Source organism: Calonectris borealis, chromosome 3 (genome assembly GCF_964195595.1).
Source record: "Calonectris borealis chromosome 3, bCalBor7.hap1.2, whole genome shotgun sequence".
Classification (NCBI taxonomy): Eukaryota; Metazoa; Chordata; class Aves; order Procellariiformes; family Procellariidae; genus Calonectris; species Calonectris borealis.
The window spans coordinates 94,335,943-94,360,822 of NC_134314.1; the positions used below are offsets into that span (position 1 = coordinate 94,335,943).

At 47.1% G+C, this 24,880-nt stretch overlaps 1 protein-coding gene across 2 annotated transcripts in view; it reads right to left on the reverse strand.

The window, feature by feature from the left end:
- The window catches only part of MDGA1 (MAM domain containing glycosylphosphatidylinositol anchor 1), a 143,753-nt gene that overhangs the window by 45,518 nt on the left and 73,355 nt on the right, over window positions 1-24,880 (reverse strand). For both annotated transcript variants that reach the window (XR_012673119.1, XM_075146796.1), the window contains exons 9-10: window positions 6,298-6,567; window positions 2,791-2,942 (exon numbers count right to left, since the gene is read on the reverse strand). Coding sequence is in view for 1 of the 2 variants with exons in the window: in XM_075146796.1 (XP_075002897.1) it covers window positions 2,791-2,942; window positions 6,298-6,567 (422 nt within the window). In the remaining variant the exon portion in view is untranslated. The remainder of the gene's footprint in view (window positions 1-2,790; window positions 2,943-6,297; window positions 6,568-24,880) is intronic.

Here is a 24,880-nt window from a genome sequence, read left to right on the forward strand (position 1 = left end):
GAAAGTTAATTCTTATTCTACTGGAACTGGCACGTCTGCTGCGCCGCTCAGCCTGCTCCACAGTGCCGGGAACAATCAGCTCCTGTGGAAATGCACCTGCCTGTCTTGCTGGGAGCCCCCATGCATTGCTTAGGAAACCAAATTCTCCGAGATTGCTTGCAATCCCCCCAGGAATGCCCAACCAGCCCTCGGAAGCTGTTGAACAGGAAGAGTTGGAGGAGCCGCACCACCAGCCAATTAATAAGCAGCACTTTTACTCTCACCCAGCCCCATTTTCAGCAGCTGCAGCAAGCAAATTTAATTCAAGGGTTCCCAGGTGCCTTGCAAAGCATCCTGCTACTTGGGGATCTTCACATGCCAAGAAGTTCTTCAAGCAAACTGGGGAGAGTGAAATGAAAACCAGCAAACCATTTTATGACCAGTGGGCATCCCAGCTGGTTGCCCCTTGGATTCCAGCTCAGCAAGAGTTAATCCCCCCCCAGACAGCCCCTCACCACCCCAAGACTGCAGGCTGCTGCTGCCACATTCATTCATCCTTAAGATGCTGAAGAGCACCTGCCATGACCGCTGAGGCTGGGGAGCTCCCAGGGCTGGACGAGAAGGTGGGCTGGCTGGCTGGGTAAGCTTTCATCAGCTTGATGCTGGCAATAAATCAGTCATGTCTGGCTGCGTGTAAGGCCCGTTTTATCTGAGGAGAATATTCCACTTCAATCCTAGCTCTCTAGGAGGATTTTTGTGCCACCACAGCTAGTGCCTGGAAGCCAGTGTATCCAGTGAGGAGGGCACACAGGCAAACAGCAGCTCCTCATTCAGGCAGACAAATCCCCTTTCTTAAGAGCTCTCCAGTAAGCAATGCTTTTAAGCTTTTGAGCTTTTCACAGTTATATTCAGTAATATCAGTATGTTCTGCGGTCCAGTGATGGAACGGCAGGACACAAAGCTTAGCCCAGGTGCCCCAGCACAGAGAAGAAGGTGCGACAAAGCAGCAAAACCTGCGGGACATGGAAGAGGGTGATGGCAGAAGGGAAAGAGCGAAAGGTCAGGAGGTGTCATGAGGCTGCTTGGAGCCCAAGTGAGACGTCCCGGGGAAAACACCAGGAAGGCGGGACAGGAGCACAGAGGCAGCTCTGGGAAGCGGCAGGCTGGAGACAAGAGGGGATGTGATCCTCTGGGACAAGGAAATGAAAAGGGCTCTGTGAGACCGTAGTATGGCACATGGAGGCAGAGACCTCACCATGAAATGCAAGTGTCTTCGTTGGAGGAGGGCCAGGAGGAGGCAATACCATGAAAGCCTTTTCCAGAGCGTTTCCTGCTTGTGCTTGACAGAAGTGGGAACAAATCTCCCCTGCTTCCTCCTCTCTCTGCCCTCCCTTATTCAGACCCAGGCCACCACGTTGGCACCTGTAGCCATTTCTAAGAGTCTGCCCATACATGAGACTGGGCTACAGCAGTCCTATAACGCTCCTTTAAAACACACCACTCAATAGTCACAAATATGTGGTGATGCTGCAAAAGAAACATTAACAGCAGTAACCCATGGGGTATGAACAAAACCGGGGGGGTTAAATTTGCACGGGCACTCAGCTTCCTTCATGTCATAACTTAAAGCAGAAATGCGATTTTCCCTTTTCTTGATCCTTTTCAGTTGGAGCTCAATGAGGAACAGATCCAAGATTACTTTCAGGCACTGTGCAAAAGGAAAAAAACCTCAACATCACTGGAGAAGGGTAAAAATCACAAATTAGTTCATTGAGTTGCAGTGCTGATAATAGCGATACTCAGCTAAGAGGGAAGGGGTACTATGACAAACTGCCTTCATTATTAGAGGCTCCCCTGTGTCCTGTATTATTATTAAGCACTGACAATGTGCTCCACATGGTTTGAGTAACAAACAAAGGCTGTCCCACCCCAGAGAGCTCACAATCAGACGGAGACATAAAACTGGAGCCTACTGTGCCGTACTAGAGGAAAGAGACACTTGGATCTTTTTAATTATTTTGTTTTCTATCTACAGTAAACAAACTTTTCCTTGCAAAATGCATTTGCTTCCAATGAATGGCAAAACCCACCAATTTTAAGTGTCCCCATTTTTAAAAAATGTTGAACGCAGGCACTTTGCTGAGAGTGGATGAAAGTACCTGGCAATCCTGCTAGGTAAATGTGCTCTTTAAAAACATCAGACTCTTTTCCCTAGCCTTCTCCAGCCAGTGATCTCTTCAGATTTCCCTCAGTTCTTCCTCCCCCCCTCTAGTATGATTTCTCTTCAGACTCAGAAACCTTGAAACCCACTTCTCTTCCCCTGCAGAGTTTATATAGTCCAAATAGCTTCATTACTGGGACAGTATGAAAGCCCTTCTGCCACACAAACAACCGATGACTTTTTCCTGCAGTTCCTGCCTGGAGAGCTCTTCACCTTTATTTCATATGAGCGAGGAGGGTGGAATTCCACTCGCTTGAGTCTTTGGCCTATAAAATCTACAATACCTACTAATGACTATGGGGTTTTGTTCACATTAAAACCCCATTCAAAACACTGAGCATGAACAGTCCGATGGGAGGCAGCAGGGCTTTGAAAGCCCTCGATCGTACCCAACACCAGACGTAAAAACAAACGCTGAGCTGTGCACTTGGCCCGTCTCTTCCATTCGGTGGGGGAGGTGCAAGACCATTAGTGTCTGGCAATTTCATCACCTTCAGCTCTTAATCAGCAAGGAGACATTGATGTAACTGCCTCCTGAGAGGTCCTCTTCCCAAGGGCACGCGCTGAGGCTCCAGAAGAGCAGACCTTACCTGCCGGACTTCCAGGCGGTACTTGAGGATGGGATCCACAGCATCGGGCTCCTTCTGTGTCCACTGCAAGATGTAAGAGTAATTCTTGGATTGCTTCTGGCTCAAGGTGGGGTTGGGAGTGTCATAGTAAAACTCTGGGCTGTAAGCTTTTGCTGGAGGGGGAAAAAAAAAAAAAGAGAGTAAAGTAAAAGAGTGGGATCAAGGGGAACATAAATTACAAAGAGATGTGGTGAGAGTGGAACAACTCCGCTTGCCCAGCTCATCCACTTGCTTTTGACATGACAGACACCTCTACTATTGTAGCTGGTGTTGCACTGATGTGTCATCATTTTTTGTGATGCTTTCACAGCCTGAAGTACTGGGAGGGTTCGCAGCCCTACAGCACTAGTGGGGCCTGACTGACACCAGAGAAGGTGGGAACAACTTCAGTTCTCCAGCTGGAACCAGCTCTAATCTCTTCTTTCTTGCTTTGTAGTTTAGATTGAGGTAACAGCTTTAAACTGGCATTTCTCCTGTTTCATCTGCTGCTTTACAGAGTCTCCTGCTAACAAACTCTGAGGAAAGATCATTTGGCGAGTGGGTCATAGGAAAAGCATTATTTATCACACAGGGACCATGGCATTAAAAAGGAGACCTTGCTCCTTCCGCATCTCCCCTGCCTTGGCAACACAGTGCTCCAGCCTCTTCGTAACACGACAGTCAACTTGACAGCAAAGAGGATGCTGAGCTCAGCCTGGGTAAAAACTGCAGGAGCTTTTGCAGGGGTGGAGATGTCTTTTCTAAGCCCACATCTCCCCTTAAAAACAGAGGGCAGCAGGAGGAAGGGAAACACAGGAGAAGCGACGTACCAGAGAGAAACTGGATGGTTCAGAGAAGGGATTTCCCATCATCTCCCCAGCCGCTGCTGTCCTGAAGCACTACTGAACAGGATTCGAAGGCTACTGCCATGCAGCCCAGCAGCTGGTGGACTAATGCACAGGGCCCAGAAGCAACTCGAGGTTTTACCCACAGCTGGTTTTGCCGTATTTGAAATGACCTTCATTTCACCCTGTGCACTTCAATTTTTGGCAGGTCCTGTCCTGGGCCAGGCAGGAGCTGGACCTGAACCAAAACTCTCCTTTCTGTGTTCAGGTCCAATCTAGACCTGCACAGACCAGAAAGATGCCTGGGCAGCAGGGGATGCTGAAGAGCGGAATAGACATAAACACCATCTCCCCAGACAGTCTGCTGCACCTTTCGACTTGAATCACAGGCCCTGCCATTCTGTGTGTTATAATTAGGCTCAAAAGGATTCAATGTTTATTTTTTATGAACTCAGATGGATAATATTGATGTTTATTTCCAAGTCCTTTTTTTCTTATTATTTTTATTGACTTGAATTTTTGCACAAGCAAGAAATTCAGAACCACCTCAGAGACTAATTGCTGCTTATTCAACTTCTATTGACTGTGGAAGTCAAACTTCATAATGGATTCCGAAATAAAATCAGAACTGATAATCATCATCTTGCATGATATTAATTCCTTATTAATTGACTCCAAGATGGAAACAGAAGATTAAAAAAAAAGCCTCCTAATAGAAATGCAGCACATCAAGATACTTTTGGAACTTCCTTTCTGGAAACTTTTACCATTGCTGGAAAGTTTTGTCTGTTGCTTACAGCTGATGGGAAGAGCTGAAGGTTATTCATTCCATCTTTCAGGGCTTTTCCGTGCTTCTGGCTAATGGGAGTGCGGATGGTGACCAGCATGGGCTGCCCTGATAACTTGCTCAAGGGGAGTGGGTTGGATGTCTCGCTACCCCCCCAAAGCACCTCAGAAAGCTAATCTCCCATCCATAGAAGAAACTAATCCCATCCTGGGCAGGTTTATGTACTCTGTTTCCAGTACATCTGAACATCTCACAGTCACAAAAGAGTGACTGCCTCCCCGTCAGACAGGAAGCCTTGTAGTCCTCCTCTCATGGAGAAGAAACAGAAACAAAAAGAGACTATGCCGTTCCCCCACTCACTCAGGAAGGCTCTGGCTGATGGGAATTAAAACTCCAGCGGTCCTGAGACCAGGCGCAGCAGTCTAGCCACTGGATTATTTTTCAGGTTGCTCTACAGGCTCAGAAGGCCTAATTGATTTGTAGCTGTCCAGGACACAGGCAGAGACATCTGGAGCTGAAAAGCCACCATCAGATATCAATGCCTTGGAAACGGAGAAGGGATGCAGGAAAATAAACGCTTGTTGCTTTCCTGATGAGTGCTCCCCACAGGTGAACGCTGCATTCTGCTGAGGGCATCTGATCTCGTGGGGCACAGCATGGCACACCAGGTGGCATTATGTCTTTGTTACTACTTCCAGCAAGAAATTCAGATCCTGGGAGCATTCCCAAGCTTGCTACGGACACAGTTTGCTCATAGTGGGATATGGTTTGCAATCACTTAGTGACATGAGAGTTGCAAGCATATGAAGAAAGGGTAGAGAGGGCCAAAGCTCTCAAGCAAAATCTACTGCCAGACAAATTCTAGGAGATCTCAAGGGGTGAGAGCAAGGTCCTGAAAAGGGGCCCAAACAGTAGAAGTGGTTTGGGCTTCCCCATTTCTGAAAGCATCTCAAGAGTTACAGCATAGCTGAGCTTTTCCAAACCCTGGGAAAGTTCTGCTTCAAAATCAGGCCTCTTTGGATATTATTTATTCTCAGTTCTTCAGTCCTGACTTGAAAAGTGTTATAAATTGGCCCTGGACTGAAAACCCAGTATTTTGGCTGAATTTACTGCTTATTAAGGCAACTTCATTGGAGATCTTGTCTAGAAACTGGTGCCCAAGTCAATGCTGGGGTCATGGGAAAAGCAGATTTAATGATCTGCTGCAGAGGCTAAGTCAGATGTGTGGTTTTGGATGCTATAATTCTGCCATTCCTCTTTGCAGTTGCAGGTGCTGGAAAGGAGTCCCATTATGGTGCCTGCTGGATTCACAGAAAACCATGAGCAGCAAATCCACCGAGTACTAGTATCCATTCCCAGCTCATGTTTGTCCTAGCAGGCATCGTGACACAAAGACAGCCAGGGGACACAGGGAAGGTACAGGAATACATAATACAGTTTTTTTTGTTTGTTTTTAAAGGGTTAATTAGATGGTTTGGGAGCCTGCTGGGGAGATGTAGAAAGCCTTTCACTCCCCCTTGATCAGTACTTAACTACAATACAGGTTGTCCAAGCTTGAAAGCCAATAGCAGCCTCGAGTTTAAGTCCTGTATCATTCAGACAAGTGGCCAAACACTGCTAAAATGTACCAGTGACTGCCACTAACAGCCCCATGTCCATCCCAGACTTGAAGGACTGCATGAATGATGGAGGCAGATCTCCATGTTGGCTTACGGAAAGTCATCCCTTCTGAACACAGCGCCGTGCACAGAGGAGGCAGTAGAGGTTGCCTGTACTGGCACCAGTTTATGAGGAGCAAGCTTCCCACCTCCATGACCCCATCCAACAGCTCGCTCTGATGTGCACTCTGTGACTTACCAGACACCTGGAAGAGGCAGGTGGAGACCCCCACGTCGTTGGAAATGCTGCACTCGTAGCTACCGCTGGTCTCCCGGCTGACGCTGTCCACCTTCAGCTCCGAGTAGTCCTGCTGCTCTGCCAGGGGTTGCGCCAGAAGGGTCCCGTTGAAGCGCCAGACGGAAGTGGCCACCTTCATGGGGCTGCCCTTCAGCATGGTGCAGCGCAGGATGACGCTGCGCCCCATGCCCTGGCGCACGTCCTGGAAGGCCGGCTCCACCATGGGGGGGACTGGAAACCGAACAGAGCAACAGACGGGGACGCCATCAGGGAACAGCCGACTCACTCAGCATGGTCACCCTGGCAGTGCCTCTGAGGAGACAGGCACCTATGACTTCCAAGAGGATGTGGGAACCAGGCTTCATCAAACCAAAAGCAGCGATAGTCATCTGACATCCCCTTCTGATTGGGCTGGGGCCACCTCCCACCTCCCTCCCATCTATTAGGTAGGGGTGGCCTTTAGCAAGTACTCATCCCACAGTGAGACACTGCTTGGAGGAGCTATCAAACCCTGCTCTTTCATGTGAGAAGTGCAACTCCAGCAGCTGAGCGCCACAGCTTGGATTCAATCCTCAGATCCTAATCAGAATAACCATAGTCCTCATACTCAGCCCAAACTGAACTCCCTGAGCAGGCAGGTATGCTCCCAAGCAGTTACATTCATGTTCTTCTGGTCAACGTCTGACAGGGTTATCAGGGACACCGTGTTCAGATGGAGGGATACACAGTGGCTATCCCCACAGAGTACAGACCTGAAGGGGTATTAGAGGGCCTCTCCTAAATACATCAATACAACACATCGGGGACTGGCTACAGGGACTCTGGGTCCTATTTTAATCTCTGGCAACAATTCCCCGATGTTGGGAGGTGAGTCACATCTCCCCATGTCAGCTTCTCCGCCAGTAGTGTGAGAATGGTGACGTGTGGCCACCTCCTCAGCAAAGGGAGGCTACTGTGTCTTGTTCTTTAGCACTTGTAAAAATTTATAGGAATCTCACGATTTGGGCATGGTTGAGACAGAGCAAGGAGAAAGTCTGGATTGGTATTGCTTGGGTTACCCCTTATTTAATGCAATGGCAGAAGATTTCAATCTCCACAGCCATCTGATGGACATGTTTCACTTGCAATAAACTCTGAATTAAAACACTACAGCATGGGAATAACCAGAAGCTCTCCCTCTAAAATGAGAAAGGCTTCCTGAACACAAAACAGCTCTTAGCCTGAATGTAAAAGAGGGAGAACAGATTTATAGCAGCTCCAGCAAAATCACAACTCACCTTCTCCAGGTTCAAAACACCTGCTCTTCCACAGACAACTTCTATGCACTACAGATCTACAAAGCACCTGCCTCCTCTGAAGGTCTGCAGAGCTGCCAAGCACAGCCAAGCCCACAAACCTGCAACACATAGCATCTGTAGCGCCACAGACACAGCTCCACCAGGAACCACGGAGCACACAGCATCCAGCGCACCAGTCTCTCTCCTCCCGTAGCCTGACCCCAGCAAGAGGCACTTACAGTTCTGTAACACTGGCGACATCTCCATCTTCACCACAGCCATCCCATAGGTCTGCATGCACAGCATCCCCTCTCCCAGGGACACGGATGCATCTGTGGGTATGCAGCGTACAAGCATCCCCTCCACCGGGCAGCCCTTGTCTGACAGTGGCTGATTGTTTTCTAGGTACCCATTCTCAACTCTCAGCCTCTGGGCCCTTTGCTGCACTTAAGTGGATTAAAAGCAGCCCTTGACTGAGCTCATGTTGCCGTGCTGAGTGGCATGGTCAGCTCATTACAGATGGCTTTGCTAGCAATGTGTCTCTGCGGGTGCTCCAAGCGCTGACTTGCCTTTGGCTCACACGTCTCCCACCTCATGGTGAGAATAATGTGAGAAGTTGTTTGATTAGACCCAGTGCCATGAATGTGTCATCTCCATCCCTAGCTGCTATCCCATTTCTTGGGTCACATCTGCTCCTTAATTGAAGCCAGTGGGGTCTCACATTATAATCAAGGCCAGCTGGTGATGTAGGGAAAAAAAAAAAAGGAGAAAAAGGGGAGAGAAAAGAGAAAGGAAGACTTAAAAAAATGGCACAGCAGCTCCAGATGTACTCAAAGCAGTCTATGAGTCTCCCTCTCATGACGGAGGAGAGAGCAGCTTCCCTCACTGCATCAAGCGGCGCCAGGACAGAGGAAGAGAAAAGTTCTGAAAGAGGACAAAGTGCCCCCTGCAAGGACACACGCTGCAAGGAAAGTGTCCCCTGAGCCTCACTGAGGGGGCATCTGGGGCTGGAAAAGGGTCACAGAGGAGCAGGGCTGAGACAATCCAGATGCTTCCTTAGGTCACAGGAACAGCAGGGCAGCCAAACATGCAGAAGATATTTAATCTTCTTCAGCTGGGAAATGGGATTTACTTGATTTGCACTGGACAGGCTCTGGGCCTACGTTATCACCTTGCGAAGGGAATGTTCGAAAGTGCCTATATATAGTAAAAATTGATTACATTTTCTCCTCCTGTCTCTGGCACTAGGAAACACCCAACAAGCATTAACTCTGCAGGTAGTCCTGGAGCCCCTGGGTTTTCTGGAGGAAGCGCTGAAGCAGGTCATCCCATCTCTGCAAAGGATGCATGCAGTACTACGGCAAGGGGCAGCTGTTGCTGAAGGCTGCCAGTGGGTATGAAAGCAAAGAAAGGTCAACAGCAGTTACAGAGCCAGACATCAGCTCTGGCCTCCAACACCTACTGGGGAGCCCACACTTGTTCAAGTAGGTTATACACAAAAGGGAGACCACCACCAAGGCAGGGATTCAGACTGCAAATCGTAGCAGATAACAACACAGCCTTTTCTCATCCCTGGCTTAAACAAAAAAGAAAGCTTGTTTAAATGAGCCGGTGCTCTTACTCCCCAGAACTGGGAACTGAACAGCTCCGGTACACCTGAGATGGTGACTGTCTCGGAGCAGAGACCTCCAACGTGACTCCTGCGCAGACACCTTTAGGGAGCTGCAGGAAATGATAATGATTTTCCAGGTGCCTGTAATACCCACAGGGAAGCAGCATTCCTGCTAGCTGTAAGGGAACAGTACCTGGCTGTTCTGGCTCACTAAGCTGCCATGGTGCTCTTTGGGGAACTCGGATATCAACCCTGTTTTTAGCCCAGTTCCAAAGGTGGGTCCTTATCCAGAGGCTCCTCAAATGCCTTTCTGTATCTCTCCTGATCTCCAGTGCATGCAGCTGAAGTGCTCTTTTAAGCAGCAGCCACATTGCAGACAGCAGGTTGCTACACTTCAAGGAGGTAAAAAGACCTCTCTGCATATACAGGACTTCAGGATCCCCTGGTAAGAAACACAGCAAACAAATTTAGACGATTACTGTTTTCTCTCAGCACACAGCTTAACTCTAGAAGAGCCAGCTGGTGGGAGGAGTGACGAAAGGGGTGAAGGGGGCAATGCATTGCTGTTCTAGGCAACGTTGAAGGAGTGAGGCTCCTCCAGCAACCTTGTTAAGATGCAGCTGCTGTGAAACACAAGGCAGGGCAGCCTGCCTTTGCAGCAGAATTATTGTGCAACAGGAGAAAACATAATCACTCACCTACTCGTTAGGAGCAAATCAAATCAGCCGAACACAGGCAACCTACTCCAGCGTGCCAGGCACCCTAAAGCAAAGCTGGGCTGTAGGCAGCTCCCTTGCTGTGAGCCAGAGCAGATGCTCTGCACTGAAGGGTTGCTAAGCTAGCACGGTGTTCACGATGATGAAGGGCAAGAGCAAGGGAAGCATAACAGAGAAATGTCAAGTGTCGAGGGGTGTTGCTTTGTGCCCCAATAACCTCTTATTTTCTTGGTTTCACTGGAAATAGTCAGGACTGAAATGCTCGTCCTGCTAGATGAGTAAGAAGTGCACTGGCTGTTGAGCTGTGGTCAAGTCTGTAAGTATTTGTTTTAAGTCTGTTTTTATTTTAGCCTTGAGGAAGGGAGGAGTGTGCTTCCTTACAACAGCCAAAGTGCTTGCAGGAGAGACCACAGTCTCCTTGCACTGTTACTGTGCCATCCTGCTTGGGCACAGCTCAAGAAGGGGCACTCAACAATCCCTACAATGCTGTTCCCATCAAATTCAGATGCCTCCAGAAGGCAGAGATGCTTCTTTCACCAATGATGAAGTCAGAGCATCCCAGGTTGGCAGTGATGCACTATGGAAAGTTTTTCACTTGTGGGGTAAATACAGAAAAAAAATTTTAAGTGAAATTTTTTTTTCCACTTTAAAAAATGGGGATGTTGTCATGAGGCTGCTCAATTTGATACGGATGAAAGGCAAAGGCAGGCTCATACTGGAGTGGACTGATGCACAGGAATCAGTGACAAGCTTAAACACAAACCAGCATCTGCAGAACAGGGGAACACTGAGCGAACAGACCTTGCATTAAGAGCTCAGGGAAGAATTGAGAAAGTAAAAAATCCTAGACACCACAGTAAAACGCTACTATGCAAGACACATGCAAAGTCTGCTTTCCCACTGTAGCTTGAGGACTATGAATAGCATATCCCGGTCAATTCCAAAATGCTGGCTCGTTTTGAAAGGGCTGTCAGAGCTGAGGAGCTCACTCATAACCTGGTTTCTGACTCGCAGGCAGCCCTTTCCCCCCTGTAGCCACCCTGACCAGTGGCTGGCAACAGCCATCTCTAGGTGGTCAGCTGCCCGCATTGTACCTCTGGTCTATGCGGCTGCCATGGGCTGCTGCACTCTCATTCTTCTGCAGGGATTTACTTCCCGCAACGCTTCCTCTGCTGCAAAGAGCACCACGGCACAGCAATGTCCAGGTGGAAAAAGAGAGGCACAAGCAGAAAGACGGCCTGCCCGAAGTCACACAAACTGGCAGCATCGGACAGAAGCAGCGCAGGAGTCCTGAATCCTGACTCATACTTCAGTCCTTAGCTCAGGCTTCCTACCCTGTGAAAAACACCCTCTACTCTAGCCTCCAGAGTCAGTCATCATTTACATTTTTATTTAAATCTAGAAAGTGCAACACGTAACACAAGTGATGAAAATAGCAAGCCTTGCTAGATTAGAAACCAGCTTTATTTTCAGCAGCTCTCATCCCACTCTGCTGAATGACTCCCTCCAAGCTTAGCCATGCAATCACAGCGCCAGTGAGACTCCTGCTTGTAGTCTTCACCTTATCCCATGGGTGAGAGCTAACTGACCACTCGCTTGCTGGATTAACATTGCAAAGGACACACAAATAACCTGGTATGAAAGACTGCACTTCGTGGTTACTTACAATTATTAGCTGTGTCTCGTTATCCAAAGTGGCTAACACCACCAGGCAGTAATTTCTCTCTCTGGAAAGCAAATCGGCACAGGGCCTTATGAGACCTATATGACTCCACCCAGCATCCATTTAAATTCTCATAGGTACCATTCTGCAGTCATACTGGATGCAGTCTTCCCTAATCTCCTCTAGACAACCAAAGCGATCTCAGCACAGGGTGTCTTCCCTATCCAGCCCCTGGTCCCATAATGCAGGGTAATAAAGATGTCACAGGCATCAAAGATGCTGCACATCTGCTTTCACAGCAGGTAGAAAACTCCATGGTTTCAGCTCCAGGAGAGACCAGAGCTCTCTACTCGAGCAAGCGGGAAGCTCTTTTATTGTCACAAGGCTGGGAAATCACAGCTGAGCAATTCTGTTCCCTGCAACAGCACCCACACCCCACACCCCAAGAATGAACATTAGGCACCAGCAGTTTTTCATGTGGAGACAAATATCCAACTAATATTCATAAGCCCAGTCTCATCTGCTTGTTTCTGAGAGACGATATAATTGAGTAGTTAGAAGAGGGGAGATGGAGGAAGGCTTGCTCAACCTATTTCAGCTAAAAGCCAGAATCTCTTCCTTTCATCTTCTATGCCTTTTGCCTTTGCACTTCAGTCTCTCCATGTATAAAGAGATAAAACGTGTATTTTTTGCAAAGTGCTTGAAAGCCAAGTTGCAAGTATTGTTATTTCAAACAAAACAAATTTGTTTGAGTACATTTTCTGCTAGACAAGTGGGTGCAGGGACCGGAGAAGCAGGGTTCAGAGCAGAGAAGGCTTAGTTCTGTGCTAGCTGACTGCTTTTAAAAGAGCAAATGAAATGTATTCACTACCAGCTTTTCTGCTTTCCTCTTCTCTGAACTTTCCAAGCCAATTATCTCAACTAGTCTTCACCTTGTTTTAATAAAGAGGGATTTACTACAGGATTTCCTCTTTTGCATGACAAGCTATGCTGATTAACACATGAGACCCCTAGCTCACTTTACAGAGTGCTTTGAAGAAAGTCCATCCTGGATGAGAATTTCCAGACCTTCTGCCTCACAGATATGCCTCCTCAAAAAAGATCTGTCCCAGACATGCTGGAACTCCACTCAGACTCACTGCCCAATTAATTCATGCTCACAACACACTACAAAGGCAAGTATTCTCTTGCAGAGTAAAACCACCTCATTCCCATGCCTCACTTACCTTCAAAACAGTACGCTCCCCTAATTGAAAAAGGTAAGTGGGAAAAGATGGTGTATGTACAGAAGACACATATACATTTGCATGTGAAATGCATGCTGATGATCCTCCCCCCACCCACATACCACCCAATTGGCAAAGTTATGCACAAGAGAAATAAAGAGGGCGAGAGAGTGGGCATTTCAGAGCTAATACCTTCAATTACTGCCAGACCAATGACATAACCCAAATCTAGAATTTTTTTTTTTTTTTTTTTTGCCACAGACTAACAGGAAAATACTGTCTCTAACTCACAGCCAATTTTGCTAGTTATAGCATCGTGAAGCAGGATGATGGCTAGGGTGGATCTGGGATTCTCCTGCCCACCCACATACCCACAAGAGGAGAGCCCTCCCATGTGTAGCATTGTCAGACCACCAACTCTCCACTTAGATTCTGCCTCTGTCTCCTAGAAGATAACAAGATGTCAGCTCATATCCATGCATCTGTCATTACATGCTTCTGTTTAACAAATTGGGCTGGCGGTGACATGCCGCTCCCAATAGCATATAAATAGTTTAGATCCAAACATTCACTAACAGTCAGCCAATGATACTTTTTCCCCAAAAGCATCCCACATGCATTAACTTTTGGCAGAGAACCAGTTATCTTACTACTCAATAATTCATAGGTGAGCTACTCAGCTGGGTAGTTCTGGGAATAAAGCAACTCATTGCCAGTGCAAACTAAGGAAAAGAAAAAAAAAAATCAACCCACAAAAAAGAACCAAATGAGATTCTTCTTCCAAAACAGAGAATCCTCATCTTTCCTCTTAATTCAGAGTTTATCAGTAGTTTTTCCTACCATCTAACCTAATTCCCTTGCTGCAGTTTAAGCCTACTGCAAGTCCTCCCCATAGGTGTTTTTATGTCCTAGTTATCAACTCTGTCCTATCCCCAGTAGCCCCCAACCTCAACAAATACTAGAAGGAGAGAATTCTTAGTCGTCTTCTCCTCTCCCAAAGTCCTTGACAAGATGATGTTGACGTTTTATATGTGCGTGAGTGTATGTATATATATCTTTACAATTCCCCTTTCTCTCCTTGCTCTGCTCTTCAGGTGGCAGAAGCACAGCTTTAGTTCCTATTTAGATTTTGTTTCCTCTGGGCAGAAACACTGTCCTAGAGTTTAAATGCCAGAGGAATCACATGCAAAAAGTTTGGGAAAGGAGAAAATAAAAGAGAAACCTGAATCTACAGCTCTGACTCTCCTCATGCACCTGGCAGAGACAAGCAGGGCACAGGGACCTATAATGGGGCAGAGATCAACAGGTACCATTTGCAACCTTGCAAGCAGAAACAGCAGATGGGCCTTGCTTGGCCCATCACAGCTGAATGCATTCCCTATGCTTCCATCCACAGTGTAAAAAAGGGAAAATAGAGGGAAAATGGCCAATCTGTGATGTTTATCATCCCAGGATAGGCCCTCCACATTCCTGAGAATGATTTGGAACAACTGAGAAAGGGCTGATCATCCCCCCAGGTTTGACAGCAAACCTGGAGCTAGCTGGAACAGGACCTTGAAGCCCAAATTTATCCCGTCTAACTTCAGGCTCTTCATTGAGGCACCCAAGTTAGGAACACCACCTGCCTCCAAAGCCACTGAGTGAGAGGGACATCTCCAGAGGACGATTCGGATGGTAGGAGTCCCCTAGCTGGCATTACCTCCCTCTGTCCTCTGCTTGCACAGGGAGCCTAAGGTGATCCCAGCCCTCCCATCTCTGCTGGGTGGGAGGAATGCAGACCAAAGTAAATGCCTGTGCAACACCTGCACAGAAATGGGCAGTGCCCCTCTACATGAACCTCTCCATGAACTCTCAGTGCCTTGTTTAATGAGTTCATCAGTGAGCTGAGTCATAACACACATCTGAAACTTGGGCAGCATGTCCTGCTCTTGGACAGGAGACACCTCCTGTGTTTGAGCTGCTGTGTGCCACAACAGAGCTACCCTGGGAAGGAAAACGGGCACTAGCCTGCATGTTCCCCATAACAAATACAGTGATAAATCTTTGGACTCCAGACAGCATCCAATTAGTGCCACTGCGAGGGCTCATGTCCAGCGTATGCAGCTGCCGCCTACAAGGAATTGACTGAGTTTCCCTTCACCCACAACCAGAGGAGCTACCAGGCAGAGGTGACTGCTGACTCCAACCAGCAATCCAATAGCAACAGGCTCCTATTCCATCACCAGCTGCCTGAGGAATTCAATCGCCTCCATATGTTTACGTCCTTTTAATAAAAGAACTGAAAGTTAAGAGCAGGGAGGCTGCAGGAGAAAGTGCCTCTGAGAACTGCAATCCTGTCAAAATGGGGAAGAGTCCCTGCTTTAGAAATGCAATGATTGTCAGGGCCACGGGTGGTCAGTGCCTTCTGCTCACAGCTGGGCTACAGCATTACCTCACCTTCTGTTTGCAGTTTGAAAGCTAAATCGGGAGCACTGGATGATCCCTCACAGCTGCTTTCCAAACAGGCAGGCAAAGCAAGAGGCAGCATAGCCAAAAGCAGAAATGTTGATTAAAAAAAATCAGACCTGCTTTAAGGATGGGGTGGTGGGATCAGAGCTGGAAACGGGAGAGATCCAAGGCAGAAAGAGCCTGGTAGGGGAAGGAGGGCCATCCAAGGCAATTAAGATAATCAAATATTAACCAGCACTCCTTAATATGTTTACTTTGAATTCTTTGTCTGTACTAGTAAGCAAAAAGGACACACGGGGCAAAGCTAGACCAGGAAGAGTTAATACAGTGGTTCTCCACTTATCTACAGAGTGGAAGGATGACCAGCTTCCCCACACAAACCAGGCTCTTCCTCAGCCTCTCCTTCAGGCGTAGTAGGGAATTTGGACCAAGGAGGAAGAATGCGGCATAGAGCAACACTCAGTTCTCCATCACTTCTCTATCCACTGCCTCGGAGTTCTGCTGCCAATCGTTTAATATCCTGTTCTGCTAACTGTCATCATTACCCCATTTTTCCATCCTTCACCCTTGATTGATCTTGATTCATCTGAGGAAGATGACGACAATGAAAACGTAACTGTTCAGAAAGAGGCTGAAAGGATGCTCAAACTAAAAGATTTATGGCAAATGTTCAGTCTCATAGATGAAGCAGCTGAGGTCAACAGATATCGAAGCAATTTTTCGCATAAGAATTAAGGTAACAGGAGGGGTGGTGCATACAGGAACTTAAGAAATGCATGCAATTTAAAAACACGATCAGTATATATAGCATAGAGAAATGAGAGGCAAGAACATTTTTTACTGTAAGCTTTTTTGCTGTCACTCTCTGGATGGTTACCTCTTCATCATTGTCATCATCATCTTCAGATGAATCAAGGTAGATCAGATCAATCATGGGCAAAGGATGGAAAAATGAGGATAGGTTCAGGCGGTCCATCAGATGAAATGGCTGAGGTCTTTCAGAATAGTGACCAGCTCCAAAAAGCCAGCTGCCAAATAGCCACCATCTCTGCCGTCTGAAAGTCCTGTTTTCCCTTTCCACCTTTCACACCATTACCTGCATGCATTTAAAATGTGTGAATTTCCCAAGTGCCTGTGTCCTACTCCTCCTCTATTAATTAATTATGAAAAAAATGCTTTATCCGTCCTATCAGTAACTGTCATAGCTTTTCATGAATGTATCTTCAGCAGATTGCTGGTTACAGAGAATCATCTCCCTGCACCTCATTCCCAAAACTGCTAACCACCTATGGAGACAGCAGAAGATTTGGGAGTCCCATTTCTTCAGGCCTGGATGATACTGCCCGTCTCAGAGAAGGGCATGGGACTCGAGCTATGGAGGACTCGCTCCCCCACTGCAAACCTCAAGTCTTCTCTCTACGTTGCCACCATGTTTCCAGAGAAGCAGCAGCACACCAGCCTCGCTGCTGAAGCAGACGCAGCCCTGCAGCTCTCCTCCTTCCCTGCATTAGGAAGAGCACTGTCACTTTTAACAGCCGCAGGTGTTGTGGGCTCCCAGAAATCACTCTCCGGGGCTCAGGGTCTCCTCTGCAGCAGAGGGCACGGGAAGGAGGCCAATGACAGAACTGGCAATCATTCAAGGACAGCAGCCTGCTCCCTTGACCTCCCCATCTGGCTATCAGCTCTGTCCTATCTCCTCTGGACTTGGACCAGGAGAGGGAAATTTATTAACAGTCCTGCTCACTGGATAAATCTGCTCTGACATTCGATTTTCCAGGCTGCTTCTGTGGCTGACCTCAAACCGGGCCAGGACTACAGGAACCATTTGGAGGAGCAGCATCCCTGTAATGTGGGCACATGTCTATCTCACACAGACACTTTTTCATGTTGACTGAGGAGGACTTAGGCTGCAGCAAAGGCGATATGCAGGACAAGTGGGAAGTACACACTCTATTTCTTCTCCTGATGCCTGGATTTCGGTCCAACAGATAAATGCCTGAAGCTGGTTCCATAAAGTTTCCGTTGTTCGCGTTCCTGACTCTTCTGGGATACAAAAAGTAAGGCCGTTACCTTCCTCATTCTCATCCATTCCATCAAGATCTGAAAGTGGATCCTGGCCTGAGTCAGTCCATCAGCAATTATCAGGCTGAGGGTTCGCGGCAGCACACACTGTAACGTGGCATCCTGCTCCTTCCAGCCTCTCCACGATAGATAATAACCCCTCCCAGGATCAGATACCCCAGGTGAAAAGGACATTTTAAACACGTTTCAGCAATGCTTTGCTGAGCCATCCCACTCTGGTGGGTAGACAGAGGGTATAATTCCGTGCACAGCTCTGGAAAGAACCTGCGTGAACTTAAAGCTGGGAATATCTGTGGCTAAATCTGTGATAAAAGCCAGAGATGATGGAAAGACAGGCTTCTCTGTTCCGTTTGTAAGACGCTAGCTGGATCTGTGTACCCTGATCTGAATTCATCAGTGCAAAAATGGCAGAATAACAGACTAACAACAGATCATAAAAACCTTAAAGGAAAAGATGGGGGAAAACTTCACCTAGCCAGGCCTTTGAGGGGAGTTTGTGATAGCATCCTGCAAACACCAGAGGTGATAAAACTCTTCTGTATTCTCCATGCATGTATTGCCTATGGGAGTACAAACACGAGCCAATCGGGTCAATGTAAGCAGAGAAGGCCTCAGAACAAACAGCAATAAACCTTTTTCTTCCTCACTGATTCCAGAAAAAAACCTCATGGAAGATGAATGTGGAATGCAACTTTACAAGTTAAAAAATGAATGATGATTAATACAGTTTTATGGGTCTTTGGCAGACAAACTGGGCAGTGTTTGAGAAAGCAACAAGAAAAGTAACTATTTTGTCATAACATCCTCAGGCATTGGAAAGCTCCTGGCTTGCTTCCACACACGACAGACTAATTGAAGATGTAATACTATTCAAATGCAGCCCACATTAAGCAGATTAAGAACACATTAACTGAAAGAGTTCAAAAAGAAATTTTAAGTGGGTACACGCACCACTGAGATCTCTCTAGTGAGAGGGAAGACCTTCTCTAGGAAGACCTCTCTAGTGAGATCCCATATGAACCTCTTAAACTGATGCTATTTCACATCTTCATCAAGGTCCAGCCAGCAGGTTGGCATAGTTAAAGCATATAAATTATAAAGTCTCTCGTTCGGGCTGTGTAGCCAACATCACACATAACCACCTTTAGTGTCTGAATGACCTTACATCCATTTGCAGCTGGGGTGACTGGGCGCAGACTTTGGCACAGCTCTGGGATGTGGCTTGTGCTTTGCTTCCTTCCCTCCCACACAAGGGCAGCGCTTTAATGTGCAATAACTGACAGTCACCATCCTTAAGTGTCGATGTCAGGATAAGATACCAATATCTGTAGAGGACACAAAATATGCAGCAGTAAATAACATACTAGGGAGATACCTCACACAGGACAACTTGGTTTGCTTGATGGAATGGGCTTATGGTAACTGCATTCAATTTATCTTGGATAATGTAAAGGTCTGGAAAGAAAACTGTTGAGGAAAGAATGCGTCACTCTTGTTAGGGAAGAGACAACGACTCCAAGAGGAGCCTGAGTTGATGTAACCCAGTGAACATCAGCTTTCAGCTTAATTCTGTAGTACAAAGATGTCCAAATCCTTGGATGATTTAGCCAAAGCTTACTAAACATATTGTGAGATGGGCATCACCTCTGCATCTGCATCGGTGAGATCATTTTTGAAAATCTATTTAATACGGGTGACCACGCTGCCAGAATGATGTTGAAAAAAAAATGAGAAGAGGGCTATAAAAATGAATGAAGGGCTGGAAAACATGCCTTGCGGTGAATGGCTAAAGAGAGTCTTTCCGGATTGCATACTGAAAAAAGGCTAAGAGATTACTGAGACTACACAGGGAAGAGACTGCTGATAACAAATAGCTCTTTATGTGAGAAGACAAAGGCATAAACAGAGCTTGTAGTTGGAATCTGAAATGAGACAGGCTTAGATTAAATCGTGACAACTGAACCATGAGAGTAAAAAAACGCTGGAACAACTTACAACAGTGAGGCACACACTGGATTCTGTGTCACTTCAGTCTGTGAGTAGATGCTGCACTGAAAACGTACAACTAATCCAAGTTTAGATCCACAAAGGTAAACTCACCTTGTTCCTCAGCTCCACCAGTGAGAGAGACTATGCTTGGCATATAACTAACTCTCCTATCTAGACAAACAGCACAAAATGGTTAGAAAGAGATTCAAAGAGCTTTTGCTTTCTCATAATGATCAGGAAGCTGGAGTCCCAGCATTTTGGGTAGGTGGATTGGAGCACATAAGCTTCTCCAAATGGTTTTTTTTTAAAAAAAAAAACAAACAAAACAAAACACCACAAAACCCAACTGTCTTTCCTCCTTTCTTTAAAATCTGTAGGTAGTTTCATTTGCATCTTTTCATTTATACATGTGAGTTGGTTCCTAGAAAGCTAATCAGAATGAAAACTTGCCCATTTCCATGCATAAACTTGGACTTTTGCAAAGCCTCATTACAAGCAGCCCAAGGGGAAGAGAAAAATCCCCAACCACAAAAACCCATTTTGAGTGTTGCTCTGTATTCCTCTGATCCAGCCAACTGCCACCATCTTCTCATCCCTTTAGACCCATTATGCTCTTTCCAGTAAACCACCTTAGATGGAGGGCTGCTCCCCTTCCCTCAAGCCCCAGTTTCCCATTTTACAGCATACTAGGATGTTGGCTAAAGGTATTATGCATAAGCTATGAACTGCTCAGAAAATCCCAGCAGACCTAGCACTATTAAGCCCATCTATATTGCATTAAGTTGTTATTAGCTGCTGCATTCTAGCTTATGATTAGGACAGTAAAATATCTCTTTGCAATCAGCACTTGGTAAGGAAAATCCCTGTTCAGTGCAAATGCCATTATTATTTATTGTTCTCTTGACCTCAATCACAGCCACTGTTGGGAACCCAGTTAGTTTTGGCACTCCAACCAATTCCTCCCATCAAATGCTTGGCTGAATTGGGCCCAGAGTTGCAGCATATTTGTGATGGATGAGATTTACAGAGCTCATTTCATCAGATGTGAGAGCAGGTCACAACAGACCAAGAGCCTACAAAGAGTCAGCTGGAATGGCCTTCAGTTGCCATTCTTTCTTTAGCCAGCAGGGATTTATCCCAGATGCTTCTTCACCACAGAAATGGAGTAATTTTCAGTCTCTTCTACATCCCATTCATCTCCTTGCAGCTTGGCAAACAAGCAAACAGTCTCAGACGTCAGCTTTCTCCCAGTCAACAGTAATGAAAAATTTCCATGGTTTCCTGCGATCACACATGACCCTAGAAAAAAGGACTCCCAGATCATACAAAATGCAACAGGTCTGCATGCAACTAGGAAATTTAAGCACGTCTGTCAATTCCTGAGACCAATGAGGGTTTTGCAGGTTCATCACTGGGTTCATAAAAGAAAACCGACAGTTTTACCTCAAGTCCTGGAGGACAATTAAATTCCAATCAGAAGCAAAAGCTGAGATAAGGTAGGAGTGTGTGCACACACATGCTTATTTGTGTTTGCAATAGAGAGGCAAAGAGGAATGGAAATCAGGAACTATATGAAGTGAAATAGGGTGAGAGGGGTGCATGTTGGAAATGTGATCTCTGCTCATTGAGAAAACTGGCTTCAAAGAAAAAACAGTTTCTATCTCAGAGACTGGCCCAAGTGGAAAAGCACAAACTAGTAACTGAACAGTTGTTTCCCCACAGAAAGCTCCAAAAAGCCCCTATGCCCTTCCTAAAAACTGAACTCTCAGCCTCCCAGTACAGTGTCTCAGCACAGAACTGGCAGCAGGAAGACCTGCTAGGATGCAGGGAAGCCTGAGCACCTCTGAAATTTAATTCACATGCAAATGGTTTCCCTGTAGGAGTGAATGTAATTGGTGCTGTTTCAGAGCTTGGGGTCAGGATGATCACAGCTAATTAAAATTCAGAAGCCCCCCAGGATGCTTGGTTTCCTGTTAGGGCTTCTGTTCATATCTGGAGTGTCTCGGGGTCTTCCCTGCATAAGCCCCCTCCTCGAAAGTGGCATTGCTGTTCTGTGGGCCTCCAGTGAGCCAAGAGAAAATAGCTCTGCTCTAGTGCCAAGGTGCAGGGAGTAGGTGAGGAATAGCATGGGAACCTGCTCCTTCACCCTCATACATGCTGCTTGACTTGGTTTATGGCCCAAAAAACATGGGAGAAAAGCAAAGGCGCAGGCACAATGCCATGACACCACATAGCTCTCTCTGGGAAAGAGGCTGGGGGAAAAGAGCCTCTGCTCCCCTGGCACAGGTCCTGTGTCAGGTCTGATGTCCTATGCAGGTGTGGACAGCTGTTTTCACTCCTCTGTGCCGCAGGCTTTTGTGCAGAGGCTGAGAGTTAGCATGAGAAAATGAATTGCTTTTTTTGCCTGCTTGGTGTCTTCCTGGATCCCCTAGTGAGTTCTGGTCCGTGGCATCTCTCTCCCCACAGCTGGGCACTCAACATGCTCATGTCCTGGTCACTGAGAGGCAGAATTTGATAGGGACAGGGCATTCCCCCCTTTCCTGTCCTATGACCCCAGCCTTAAAATAGGAGAACTGACAGCAGTTTTGTAACTCCCTCCATCCTCTTGCCCCATGTCTCCTGATGCCAGTGTCACCGCATATAGCACATGCCTTCCCAAATCTACTTTGCTCAGGTCTCAGCAGCAGCTCTCTCTTTTGCTAGAACATATATACAAACCTTCCCATCCTTTTTTAGCTCTCCCATCCCCAGTCTTCTCCACTAGCTTTCCTCTTTCAAATATACTCACTATACCCAACCCCTACAAGCAGGTACCATCTTCTCCTCTCCCTAATGCACTCCCCATAAACTCAGATCCCAGTCCCGTCCACCACCTCTGGCAGAGAATATCCTGCCACCCCACGCTCCAGGATCCATGGCCCTTTCTCTGCCTTGGCCAGTTCCCACGTCCCCTGGACATGTACTGGTGCTGCGCAGATCAAGAGAGAAAGCTTGGCAACAGCTGCTGTGCTAAGCTCACCACCTCTGACTGGCTGACTGGAGGTAAGCAACGGCAGAAGTACTCACAGTATATGTTAGAGAGGAACCTGCGTTACATACCATACAAACAGAAGCAGAGCCAGGACAACCCCTCCCTCCAGCCAGGCTGCCTCGATGCAGTCTGTGCACTACCAGCTGTATCGCAGTTTGGAGATCTTTGATACAGGTGGTTTCACCTACGGCCTAAACCCAGACAACAACAACAGGGCTCAAAACCAAAGCGGTTTCTTCAGAACAGCAAGATGGGAAGCACTGGGAAAGTGTCCGACAGTACTTCGGCAGCAGTATGCTCCTGTGGCTTAAAGACAAGGACACGCTTGGGCGAGACCCAGACGTGCACAGCCTTGCAGGATGCCCAGCACAAAGCATTTGAGAAGATTCTGGAGTTGTTTTTTATCCCAGCAAGTTGTATAGCTAGGTCGTGCATGGAAAACAGCTACCATGGAAGGAAAATCTTAAAAGGAGTGTCTGAATTAGAACAGTAAGAGATGTGGTGTTCAGCTCTGAAAGGGTCACGGTAGGTGAGCAATTGTCCACAGAGAGATGACCAAGACTGTGTGCCATCCACTGTGTCTATACAGCTCTTATCTCTCCTTTCCTGACAAAACTGTATAGCTTGGATGTCTCTCTCTCTCTTGATAAAATTAAGTTGCTCTTCCTGGAGAGTCTGGCCAAAAAACAGGATAATGGCAGCTTATGGAAAGTATATTTGTTTCTCCCAACAATATCCGAGAAATGGATTAGCTGATTTAAACCAGTTCCCTTCTGAACAAACAAATTCATCTCTCTAGGCGAGGAGCTCTCACACAAGCTTTTACTCAGCCTATCATTACAACCACAGAAGTGTTTAGAGATGAGCAATGAGCTGCACAGAGGCTGAACGGCATTGCGGGCAGGCTGCAGTCTCATGTAGCAGACCCAGGTCCCCTCTTTAAGGAGGGCTCCCACCTTCCTGATGCACATATCTGGGTATCATCCTCTCTTCTTTCACGGTCATTTACCCAGGGCACAGCGAGGAGGCCTCCCGGTACTTTGCATCTGACGTGTGGTGCCACAGACTGAACATGCCAGCTTTGCAAAATCTGCTCCCCAGCCTCCACTGCTCTGGTGAATCCTCCCTGCCATCTGGGCCTTTTGCTTTATGTCTCAAATCTTCTACACCTCCTGGCCACCACGGCGTGCAGACATGCTCTGTCAGATCAATTTCAATCAAAGAGGTAAATCGGAAAAGCTCTCGGGGCGCAAGGGAGAATTCCCAAGAAAATCTCGCTGAGTGGCAGCCCATGGGAACCTTCCCCACAAGGCAGCAAGCAGAGAAGAGACCAGGGTCCTGCAGAGCAAATCCTAGCTGCTACACACTGAGGGGAGAAATTCAGGCCAGCCAAAATTCATACAACCACTTTACCCTGTGAAAGACGTTTTCCTCCAAAGCTGCATACACCAAACGCTACAAAAAAGCGGCACTGGGAGTGCTGGGGCTTTGCTCCGCAAACATAAAGGTGGTCACAAAGAAGAAGGTTTTAGCTAAGCATCCTTAGCCTGTCAGACTACCCGCCCCTCCATGCCACGAGGTTGGCAGGAGGGTAGGGCCAACAAGTCCTAGACAAACAGGAGCCATCCTCTTCAGCTACATTTGGTACAACCCCATCTTAAGACACAATCCAAAACCGATGTAAATGCTGTCACAGCCTCCGTCTGCCAGGCCCCAGGACCAATAGATGGTAATTGTTAAAACAAATCTGAGGCCAGCTAAGCCTCTGCGGTTGTTACTGTGCTCTGAACCGTGGCCATTTGGGTTTACAGCCATGACGGAGTAGAACCGATTCCTCCTTCAGCCTGTCCTTAGACTGACAACTCTAATTAGTTGTTAGCAGCCCAGGCACTGGGAAGTGGAGTGAGCAATCCTAACGCTGTATCGCCGAGGACACCGCTACGTGCACAAACACAAGCTCTAAGCAACTTAATCCCAGACACAATACTGCAAGCGAAAAGTGTGTTGACAATCAGGAACAAATCTCCCTGCTCTTAAAGGGGGGAGCAAGGGGGCTCTGTGTATTGATAGAAACACAGAAATAACATGTATACTTTCAGCTTAGCCACACAAACCTCTGTACAACAAATCAGAGGATAAACAGAGAGGATTTCCATCAAAGTGGGACCTAACAACCAGGTCAGGCTTTGTTCAGACTGTGGTTCGAGGTCATACCCATGACTACAAATGATTTTCTTCTTTTCGCTAATGAAGGTCTCCAGGTTTGCAAACACTGAACTTGCAGAAGGCAAGGTTTTCCCGTGGCTTTGAATACAGACACACCTTCCCCAGAACATCCGTCATTCTTAAGCTTGTGATGGTCTAAAACAAACCAGAACACCCCAGAGCTCTGGTTGGTAGGAGAGCCTGAGGTTTCCCCTCTTGGGGAAAGAGGAAGGAAGACCTGTACCATGTATCACAGCAATACTGAAGCATGAATGGAAGGGGCAGGAAAGCCTCA